The following is an 11448-nucleotide window of genomic DNA, read 5'->3' on the forward strand; positions in this document are numbered from 1 at the left end:
TTGCTTTGCTGAGGCTTATGTGGTCAATGGCTTAGAAACAGATTTAGGACTGATTTTTACATGTCATATCCAATTCCATTGGATAGGAGTGATCTAAGGAGGTTCCTTGCTCTTGTCCCTTTGTCCTCTTTAGAGTATGCATGCATATGTCTTTTGGAGGTTAAGTACTAAAATTTAACAACTGTGCCTTAAGCACTATTATAATTGTTTTGGAGACAACAAAAGAAATATATATAGGCCATTCTAATTTATAAATCATGTCCCAAAATTAAATTTTTAATTATTTTCTTTTGTTTTTAAGGGAAACATATTGTTGAGGATAGTCAGGTTTGCCCTCAGATTAGTGTATAGTCAACCCAAAATAATGTAGCTAAAATTCCAGGAGGACTTCAGGATTCAAAGAGTTAATATTTGGAATTTTTTTTCCTTCACTCCAACTCACTTAGCTGAAGGACATCATGACAGTGCTCTAACTCACATGCTTTACACAGCCATTGCCTTCTTAGGTGTGGCAGATCACAAGGTATGTTCTTTTCTTTGTTCCTAAGGTGATCAAGAGAGTCTGAAAAGTTACAGCAACTGTAACTTTAAAAGTACATTTAAAATAAGTTATCAGTAATTTACAGTACTGCCAGCCATTTAAGTAGTTCAGTAATTTGGGTTATGGAAAAAACATGCTAGCTCCATTTCTTTAAATATTATGTATTTAAGGCTTGAGTGCTGAACTGTGTGTTTCTAATGAGACTTATCTACTTTTACTCATAGGGTGGAGTATTATTGCTAGTACTGGCTTTGTGTTGTAAAGTTGGTTTTCATACAGCTTCCAGAAAACTCTCTATAGATGTTGGTGGAACCAAACGTCTTCAAGCTTTATCCCATCTTGTTTCTGTGCTTCTCTTATGCCCATGGGTCATTGTTCTTTCTGTGACAACTGAGGTAAGAGCAGGAATTTATTGGTAATAAGTAAAATAAATTGCTGTTATTTATAGATTTTAGTTCAGTACGTTGTATTTTATTTCAATTTGATGTTGCAAGTGGCTTTAAATTATCAAGTACTATTACATTTATATATCCCTCCCATTCCTGTGGCCCATAGGATTCAGTTAAATACTAATAATAATATTAATAATAATTTAATACCTACCCACAAACCCAAGGATTGTGTATCACCAAGTATTTATAAAATTATTAAACAATAATGCTTCTTTTTTTAATATTTTGGGGAATACTAGGAAAATGTGCCAATATCTTATAACTCTTATATTTTGGCATTTTACAAATCGTATTGAATCATGGGAATATTTGTTTATACATAAAGGGATTAACTAAAATATAAGATGTGAACTTTATACCCATATGGTATTAACAAATTTTTTTTTTTAATTTCTAGAGTAAAGTCGAGTCTTGGTTTTCTCTCATTATGCCTTTCACAACGGTTATTTTTTTTGTCATGATCCTGGATTTCTATGTCGATTCCATTTGTTCAGTCAAAATGGAAGTTTCCAAATGTGCCCGATATGGATCCTTTCCCATTTTTATTAGTGCTCTACTTTTTGGAAATTTTTGGACGCATCCAATAACAGACCAGCTTCGGGCCATGAACAAAGCAGCACACCAGGAGAGCACAGAACACGTCCTTTCTGGAGGAGTGGTAGTGAGCGCTATATTCTTCATTTTGTGTAAGCATTTTTCCCTTTAGCAAATTTCATCTTATGGATTCTGATGTTCAGTCATTTACTAAATTTGGGAATTTGTTCAATGCTTCATACATTTAATGCTGATAGATACTGTGCTAGGTTTTGGTGGCTTAAATTTTTTTAACTTTTGTAATATTCCTTTTTTTTTTTTCTTCCGTTTTTAGCTGCCAACATCTTATCATCTCCTTCTAAGAGAGGACAGAAAGGTACCCTAATTGGATATTCTCCTGAAGGAACACCTCTTTATAACTTCATGGGTGATGCTTTTCAGCATAGCTCCCAGTCAATCCCTAGGTTTATTAAGGAATCACTAAAACAAATTCTTGAGGAGAATGACTCTAGGCAAATCTTTTACTTCTTGTGCTTGAATCTGGTAAGAGTTTTAAATATTAGTGGCATATCTTAAAAGCTTAATCTTTTAATTTTGACAGTTCTGGTATAATTTTAGTAATTCCCAAATAATTTTAGTAATTAGATATGGGCTAAAATTATATTTTCTCTTAAGTATTAGAAAGATTACAGGATCATATTCATACTACTTAAACAAACAATTTTTTGAAGTATTTTAGAAACGTTGGTTTAGTGTGCGATTTCAAATTAGTAGATATAGTAGTTTATAAAGATTTTTATCAGGAATTCCCTGGCGGTCCAGTGGTTAGGACTCCTTGCTCTCACTGCCAGGGGCCCAGGTTCAATCCCTGGTCGGGGAACTAAGATCCCACAAGCCACACGGCACAGCCAAAAAGAAAAAAAGATTTTTATCTACTCCTGATAAGATCTCACTACCGACCAGATTGCTAACATTTTATAGTCTAGTTTATTTAGTTCTACAGACATATAAATAAAACTATCTCCTTTTAAATAGTTTATAAGATAGACATATCTGATTTAGCTTGATTTCTTATAGTTTATATGAAATGAGGTTTCTTGTATGAGAACCAGTTAAATAACGCAAGAGACAAGTGTATAATATCTTCAAGTAAGGTTTGGGTAACTAAGGGTTAAAATCCTTATGATTAAATTCTGATAAATCTCTCTTGAAACAGTATTTCCCAACATACTCCTATTTTTTTTTAAACGTGTTTTAGCTTTTTACCTTTGTGGAGTTATTCTATGGCGTGTTGACCAATAGTCTGGGTCTGATCTCAGATGGATTTCACATGCTCTTTGACTGCTCTGCTTTGGTCATGGGACTTTTTGCAGCCCTGATGAGTAGGTGGAAAGCAACTCGGATTTTCTCCTATGGGTAGGTACACTGACTGTCAAGGCTTGTAGCAAATTCCACCTTATAGAATAAAATTTTACTAATTTTAATACAAATTTAATTTTTCAGAGCTTCATTTTTCTTTAATTTAAAGTAGATAAGAGAAACTAAACCAAGCATTTGATAAATACTGAATGGCAGTAAGCTTAAGACTATATACTCCCTGACAAATCCCTCTCATAGGTAGATAGCAAAAAATCAGTTAAATAGTGAGCTATTTGGCCAACAGTGTTTCTTTGAGGTAATGGAATGTTCATGGTCATTCACATCTTTGCAGTTAGAAAGAGAATTCAAAATTTGAAGTGGCTCTGCATGCAGTATCCTTTCACTAAGTCATCATTAGTGAAATGATGCAGTATCCTTTCACTAAGTCATCATTCAGTTCAGCGAATATTAGAATCCCTGATTTGTGCAAGATACTTTGATAAGAACTATTGTAAATAGGTTAATAAATTCAGCTCTTACTTTCAGCTGTTTATATTTTGAAAGATGGATGAGCCAAAATTACAAAAAATTTTGATACAAAGCGGAATCTATGTGCTGTGATGGAGATACAGAGAACGCCAAAGTCTTAAAGGAGAGAGAAATAACTTCTTGCTGAGAAATTAGGACAGGCTTTGTGTAAGAAGTGACGTTGAAGAAGGACTTTGATAAATATATAAAATTTCAACAAACATATATGTATGGAAAGAACCTTCCAGCATTAGTATGATATTTAAAATCTTGGTAATTTTCTAGTCTTACTATTTGTGTAATTGAAAATCTGTCATTGAAAATCATTTCCTCATTTGTAACATAATGTTTATACTTTAAAAATATTTGTCATTTCCCTTTTCTAAAAATATATTCTACATTTTTAGGTATGGCCGAATAGAAATTCTCTCTGGATTTATTAATGGGCTTTTTCTAGTGGTAATAGCTTTTTTTGTGTTTATGGAATCAGTGGCTAGATTAATTGATCCTCCGGAATTAGACACACACATGTTAACAGTAAGTCTTTTCATTTTCCTATTTGAATTTCTACTCAAACTCATACAGCTTTTTCCCTGCTAAAGTTTAACTACTTGTAGTTATTGACCTAGGAAGGTTTTATTTATTTATTTTTTAATTTAAATCAACATAACTTCCTATCTTGCTATTTACATTTACACTGCTGACTCTTCAAAATTAATTAATACACTTTTCTCTAATACGCTAGTAGTCAAATATTAGATAACATTCTAGACCAGTTTTTTTTCTGCCTAATTAAACGTTTTTGTTTGAAGATGTGTTTTTGAATACCTGAGGAAATGTTCAAAGGCTTTACTCTAGATTAAATTACTGCTATGGCAACTTTTAATGTTTTCCCTGTACCTCCAGATCTTTACATGCGCTGTTTCTTATAGTTCTCACGCCCTTCCCTCACTTCTGCCCTTTTAGGCTTTGCTTCTAAAGTTGCCTTTGGTGGGATACTTTCCCTGAGTCCCTCTCTTCCCACCTTAAAGTGTGTTAGATTTCCCTTTCTGAATATTCCCATTGTATCTTGTGCAACCTTCTTTTAGCAACATTGACTTATAACTGTTGTTTAGTTTGTCATTCTTCCACAATTAAGATATGTGTCGCTCAATATCAAAAAAACAAACAATCCAATCCAAAAATGGGCAGAAGACCTAAATAGACATTTCTCCAAAGAAGACATACAGATTGCCAACAAACACATGAAAGGATGCTCAACATCACTAATCATTAGAGAAATGCAAATCAGAACTGCAATGAGGTATCACCTCACACGGGCCAGAATGGCCATCATCAAAAAATCTACAAACAATAAATGCTGGAGTGGGTGTGGAGAAAAGGGAACCCTCTTGCACTGTTGGTGGGAATGTAAATTGATACAGCCACTATGGAGAACAGTATGGATGTTCCTTAAAAAACTAAAAATAGAACTACCATATGACCCAGCAATCCCACTACTGGGCATATACCCTGAGAAAACCATAATTCAAAAAGACTCATGTACCACAATGTTCATTGCAGCTCTATTTACAATAGCCAGGACATGGAAGCCACCTAAGTGTCCATCAACAGATGAATGGATAAAGATGTGGCACATATATACAATGGAATATTACTCAGCCATAAAAGAAACAAAATTGAGTTTTTTGTAGTGAGGTGGATGGACCTAGAGTCTGTCATACAGAGTGAAGTCAGTCAGAAAGAAAAACAAATACCGTATGCTAACACATATATATGGAATCTTAAAAACAAACAAACAAAAAAAATGGTTCCGATGAACCTAGGGGCAGGACAGGAATAAAGACGCAGACGTAGAGAATGGACTTGAGGACATGGGGAGGGGGAAGGGTAAGCTGGGACGAAGTGAGAGAGTGGCATGGTCATACATACACTACCAAATGTAAAATAGCTAGCTAGTGGGAAGCAGCCACAGAGCACAGGGAGATCAGCTTGGTGCTTTGTGACCACCTAGAGGGGTGGGATAGGGAGGAGATATGGGGATATATGTATACATATAGCTGATTCACTTTGTTATAAAACAGAAACAAACACACCATTGTAAAGCAATTGTACTCCAGTAAAGATGTTAAAAAAATTTTTTAATTAAAAAAAATTAAAAATAAAACAAATGGATTTCTCTAATGGAGAAATTGTAGATGTATGTAAATTAAGTAGTGCCCTGAACTAGAGCTACTATTCAAAATCATTTTGTAAGAGGGGATAATCAAGGGTAAGGATCCTTTGGGGTGTTATTGTGGCACCATTAAATCAAGATAATCTCATTTACTTTGTTTTTTAGAAAATGCTTTTCTACTGTACTTTTTTTACTTTGGGAAATTTTACTGTAGTTAAGAAACAGTAAGAGTGTGTTCATTTGGAATCCACTCATTAGTAAATTACAATCATTGCCTTTTAAAGTATTGATATTTACCTAGTAATATAAATGAGATTTCAGGTACAGTGTATACTTGCTCTAGTAAGCAGTACTTTCAAACTCTTTATTTAAATAAACAAAACTTTAGCATCATTTATTTATTCATAAACCCTGAATCAAGTACATTTTTATTCTTAATCATTTAGTTAAAGCAAATCTAAATCCTTTTACTTGTCAACACTTTGGTATTTGAAAGTTAAATGCTTCTTCTAAAATATTCTAAAATTCACACTTTTAAAATTTTCTTATTGAATTTAATGAGGTTTTACTATGAATATTTTCAAAACTGTAAACCAAAAAACATATATAGCTACATAATAACTTTTAAATAACAAGTTTATTTTTTTAATTACAAATTTAAAGGTTTTCTTTTTTCTTTTTTGCTAGCCAGTCTCAGTTGGAGGGCTGATAGTAAACCTTATTGGTATCTGTGCCTTTAGCCATGCCCATAACCATACCCATGGAGCTTCTCAAGGAAGCTGTCACTCATCTGATCACAGCCATTCACACCATGTGCATGGACACAGTGACCATGGGCACGGTCACAGCCACGGATCTGCAGGCAGAGGCATGAATGCTAACATGAGGGGTGAGTCCTTGCCAGATACTGTCCTACCTTTCAACTGTGTTCTGAATTGTCATTGTTTATTTGTATTAAGTATTGGGTTCTTGGTACAATTTTACTTTAAAAAACCAACCTGTAACTAAAAAGAGATCTAAAGTCATCTGTTACAGAAAATGCTCACAACTGTTCATAAATGTCAATTTTTTAAAATAAATTATTGTAATTATAGAGTCCTTTTCATAGTGACACGAGTAAATATTAGTTGCAAGGGAAACTGCATTATGCACTTTCACTATAAAAGAACTAAGAAGTTTTTATTGTACTGAAAAAAAATATGGGGAAGTATCATTTATGTTGAGATATTTATTCTGATGTTTTATTTTTTTATTTATTTTTTTGGCCACGCTGCACAGCTTGTGGGATCTTGGTTCCCCAACCAGGGATTGAACCCTCACCCTCAGCAGTGAAAGTGCGGAGTCCTAACCTCTGGACCGCCAGAGAATTCCCTATTCTGATATTTCAGTAGAAATAATTTAGGTAATGCCAAAACTTGGCTCATGTATATGATTTCTAGGAAGCTTTCTCAGACACCATCATAAAATTCACCACACTGGTAATAGTTGCCCACATCCTTACTTCACCACTATGCCATGAATTCCTTGATGGAAGTGACCATGTTTAGTCATTTTGAAGTACCAGCCCCTAGCAGAGTACCTGGTGAATAATAGGTACCTCGTAATATTTGTAGAATGAATAAAAGAACTAAATTAAATGTGCTTTAATTTTTAATATTTTATGTATCTTACTTGTAGGTGTATTTCTACATGTTTTGGCAGACACACTTGGCAGTATTGGTGTGATCGTATCCACCATTCTTATAGAGCAGTTTGGATGGTTCATTGCTGATCCCCTCTGTTCTCTTTTTATCGCTATATTAATATTTCTCAGTGTTGTCCCACTGATTAAAGATGCCTGTCAGGTTCTCCTTCTGAGACTGCCACCAGAATATGAAAAAGAACTACATATTGCCTTAGAAAAGGTACTGTGTATAATTTCTTTACTAGTCTTCTTCCTTTTAAAATAGTATTTGAAATTAAATAAGTTGACTTAATAAGAAATGAAAATGACAGTCTTGTAGAAAAATGGACTGATAATATAAACAGGCAATTCATAGAAAAACCAGACACAAAATAGAATGTATTTCAGCTTGTGGTTTGCCGTATCTTATTTATTTATTTGTTTGTTTATTTATTTGTTTATTTATTTACTGGCTGCATTGGGTCTTCGTTGCTGTGCGCGGGCTTTCTCTAGTTGCGGTGAGTGGGGGCTACTCTTCATTGCAGTGCGCGGGCTTCTCATTACGGTGGCTTCTCTGGTTGCGGAGCACGGGCTCTAGGCACATGGGCGTCAGTAGTTGTGGCACGCGGGCTCAGTAGTTGTGGCACATGGGCTTAGTTGCTCCACAGCATGTAGGATCTTCCCAGACCAGGGCTTGAACCTCTGTCCCCTGCATTGGCAGGCGGATTCTTAACCACTGCGCCACCAGGGAAGTCCCTGATGTATCTTATTAAATAATTAGGATCTGCTGATTAACAGTTGGCATCTTGAATACTTAAGGTATAGCATCTTAACCCACTGGTTTCATAAATCAAATTAGTAAAGTTTTCTCACTTTCTCATAATTGGCAACTAATACATCCTACTAAAAAAGAAAGTTTTTTATTTCAACAATAATGCATATCCATTACAGAAAGCTTCAAAGTAGAAAAAAGGAAAAAAATAATAATCACAAATAATTTCACCACCTGGAAAGAAACACTTTTTTTTAAAATTTATCTATTTATTTATTTATTGTTTTGTTTGTTTGTTTTTTTGGCTGCGTTGGGTCTTATTTGCTGCGTGTGGGCTTTCTCTAGTTGTGGTGAGCAGGGGCTACTCCTCATTGCGTTGCGTGGGCTTCTCATTGCGGTGGCTTCTCTTGTTGCAGAGCACGGGCTCTAGGCATGTGGGCCTCAGTAGTTGTGGCATGTGGGCTCAGTAGTTGTGGCTCGCAGGCTCTAGAGCGCAGGCTCAGTAGTTGTGGCGCACGGGCCCAGTTGCTCCGTGGCATGTGGGATCTTCCCGGACCAGGGCTTGAACCCATGTCCCCTGCATTGGCAGGCGGATTCCTAACCACTGCCCCACCAGGAAATCCCAGAAACACTTTCAAGAGTCGTTTTTCTGTATGAAAATATTTTTAAAATAAAAATGGCCAAAAAAATGTTTTGTACTGCTTTGTAAATTTTTCCCCACTTAATTATGTCATGTTGATAAATATTCTAATACATTTTTAATGACAGGGTAGTGTTACATTGTGTGGATAGTCTATAATTTATTTAACTAGCCCTCCATTGTTGAACATGAAGGATATCTTTTGCATGTGTTATCTCGAATATAACAAATAATACTGGAATGTTTGTATCAATATAAAGGAAACAACATGGTTTATTGAACGTATCCAATGTTTAGACTAGGCAAAGTACATCTTATATCGGTGAAAATGGGTGTAAAGGCACCTGTGTAACCCTGTTCACTTCCTATTCCAAACTTCCTTCCCTGGCATCACTGCCAGGTCAAAATATTTTAGACACCTTTACTTGAAGTTAGTTGTCCCTCCCATTCCTTTCTCATTTCTGGGGTCTCCTTATTACTTTTTTTTTTAATCAGCTTAATAATGGTTTCTGGACTAAAAAGACTGCTTTGTGTTCAGTAAATTAGCCTTCAAATCCATTTATATCACCTCTCCTTTTATTTGACAGCTACAGAAAATTGAAGGATTAATATCATACCGAGATCCACATTTTTGGCGTCATTCTGCCAGTATTGTGGCAGGAACAATTCATATACAGGTGACATCTGATGCGCTGGAACAAAGAATAGTACAGCAGGTAATAATCTTAAGTTTTTAAAATAATTTCAGTTGAGGTAATTGCACACATTGTAAGTTATACAGCTCAGTAGTCATTTAATTGTTTAAAAATATCATTCTTACAGCTGTCCAAGGATAAGTTATTTTTTTACATCTAGATTTGTTTTATATCCAAAAATGGTAGAAAATGAAGTCAAGTTTTAGTATGTGGAGGACAAGCTTAAGTTAATGTAAAAAAAAAAATTCATTTGCAATCCACCTTGGTTCCCAATAATAGATGGTCAAGAAATAAGTTATTATAAATGTAGTCCTAAGTTAATAATAATAATAATAATAAAGTTGGCAGGTATGTGTCATGGTTGGAGATAAGGATCAAAACAGTTCCTGTATCCCTATTCTAGACCTACCGAATTGGAAACAGTAGCTGTTTTCCTTTTCTACTTTGAATGTCAGGTCAGTGATTTACTGGCCTTCTAAAAGATCCTATGTAATATTTGACCAGCTAAATAATAAACATTACTTTAAGGACTTATCATTGACTATCTGTGTCTATTTTAAAAAATGTGATATCTATTATTTAATCCAAGTGCACTAAATGCATTAATCTAAATGCTTTTAAATGCATGGATTTTTATAACAGGTTACAGGAATACTTAAAGATGCTGGAGTAAACAATTTAACAATTCAAGTGGAAAAAGAAGCATACTTTCAACATATGTCTGGCCTAAGTACTGGATTTCATGATGTTCTGGCTATGACAAAACAAATGGAGTCCATGAAATACTACAAAGATGGTACTTACATCATGTGAGATAACTTGGGAATTACCCCTGGGGTATGAACAATGAAGATGAAATGACCGGGTATTTATAATATCGCCAGAAGGAAGAAAATTGCACATAACTGTACAGAAACATTTTGTGGTATTTGAAAAAAATTTTAAAGCTCCCTACAGTTGGATCAAGGAATCTTTCTTAAAGGAAATTTAAATACGGAATGAAGCGTTAATTATACAAGTAAAATAATTGTTTAAATTATGTGTAAAACAGGAAACTTAAAATTTAAGTGAACATGATGTATCATATCATCTTCAAAAGTGAACATATAATGATGGATTCTAGTGAAGACCAAAATAACTTCTGTGTGTTTACTTTCTGTAAGAAAGCATCTCCATTGTAAATAATGTATTTACATGTTTATTACAAAGACCCAAATGAAAAATTTTTAGTCAATTTTTTGCATAGCCCTAGGATAAAATAGGAATAAAAGTTCTATATTTATGGATTTTCTGTATATAAAACTGGTTTCTAATTATAACTTAAATCCATTAAGTAAAACCTGTCTTGCCACTTTAAATGTAAACTAAATTATTTGGGAGAAACTTCAACCACTGATATGAGGCAGCAGTGAGAATAGTGAAGGATAACATGACAGTTTTTGATGTATTACAAAAGCCAACCACTCTGTAAAATAAATTTTTTTACTTTTGGTAATATTTGCAAATGAATGATTACTTTATTAGGGTAAAGAACTTAGACTAAGTTGTGTTCATGTTATTCACTCTGTCTTCTTCCTCTAAAGTAGAATATTCCATTTCTTGTTATGCATCTGGCATTCCAAGTTGCTTATTAAGCTGGTATCCAAGCAATGCTAGGCTTTTCATCTTTTCATATGTTGTGGAACAGCCAGTGGAGAGAGTCATAAATAATTGTCAACTCAGAGTTAATTTTCTGCCTATAGGTGTAACTTTTTTTAAATTTCTGGAATATGTAGATATAGAAGAAATATCAAAGAATTAGGTGGTTATTTTAAAGTTTAATAAGTAAATCTTGTTCATAAACCCTTGGGCACTATGAAATCAAAATACTCTATAACTACTTTCTATAGTAATATCTATATTTTTTCATTTCCAATTTAAACTGAATATATAGTCTGAAAAGACTATGATAAATAGATACATAATAATATATGCAGTTTTATGAACACCAAAGAATGTTGACCAAGAGAAACTTTTGAATACCTATTTATAAGCATCTTAGTATTTTCACTCTTATACTAGGAATTTTGATAAATAGGATGAATTAAT

At 34.0% G+C, this 11448-nt stretch overlaps 1 protein-coding gene across 1 annotated transcript in view; it reads left to right on the plus strand.

Moving 5' to 3' along the window:
- Positions 1 to 11224, plus strand: part of SLC30A5 (solute carrier family 30 member 5) — a 28914-nt gene extending 17690 nt beyond the window's left edge. Inside the window, exons 7-16 of the mRNA XM_061187866.1 lie at positions 447 to 523; positions 766 to 936; positions 1391 to 1679; positions 1862 to 2070; positions 2786 to 2943; positions 3822 to 3951; positions 6278 to 6479; positions 7268 to 7494; positions 9253 to 9381; positions 10003 to 11224. Coding sequence (XP_061043849.1) covers positions 447 to 523; positions 766 to 936; positions 1391 to 1679; positions 1862 to 2070; positions 2786 to 2943; positions 3822 to 3951; positions 6278 to 6479; positions 7268 to 7494; positions 9253 to 9381; positions 10003 to 10173 — 1763 coding nt within the window. The 3' untranslated portion in view covers positions 10174 to 11224. The remainder of the gene's footprint in view (positions 1 to 446; positions 524 to 765; positions 937 to 1390; positions 1680 to 1861; positions 2071 to 2785; positions 2944 to 3821; positions 3952 to 6277; positions 6480 to 7267; positions 7495 to 9252; positions 9382 to 10002) is intronic.
- Positions 11225 to 11448: the final 224 nt, after the last annotated feature.

This window comes from Eubalaena glacialis, chromosome 4 (assembly GCF_028564815.1).
Source record: "Eubalaena glacialis isolate mEubGla1 chromosome 4, mEubGla1.1.hap2.+ XY, whole genome shotgun sequence".
In the NCBI taxonomy this organism is placed as follows: Eukaryota; Metazoa; Chordata; class Mammalia; order Artiodactyla; family Balaenidae; genus Eubalaena; species Eubalaena glacialis.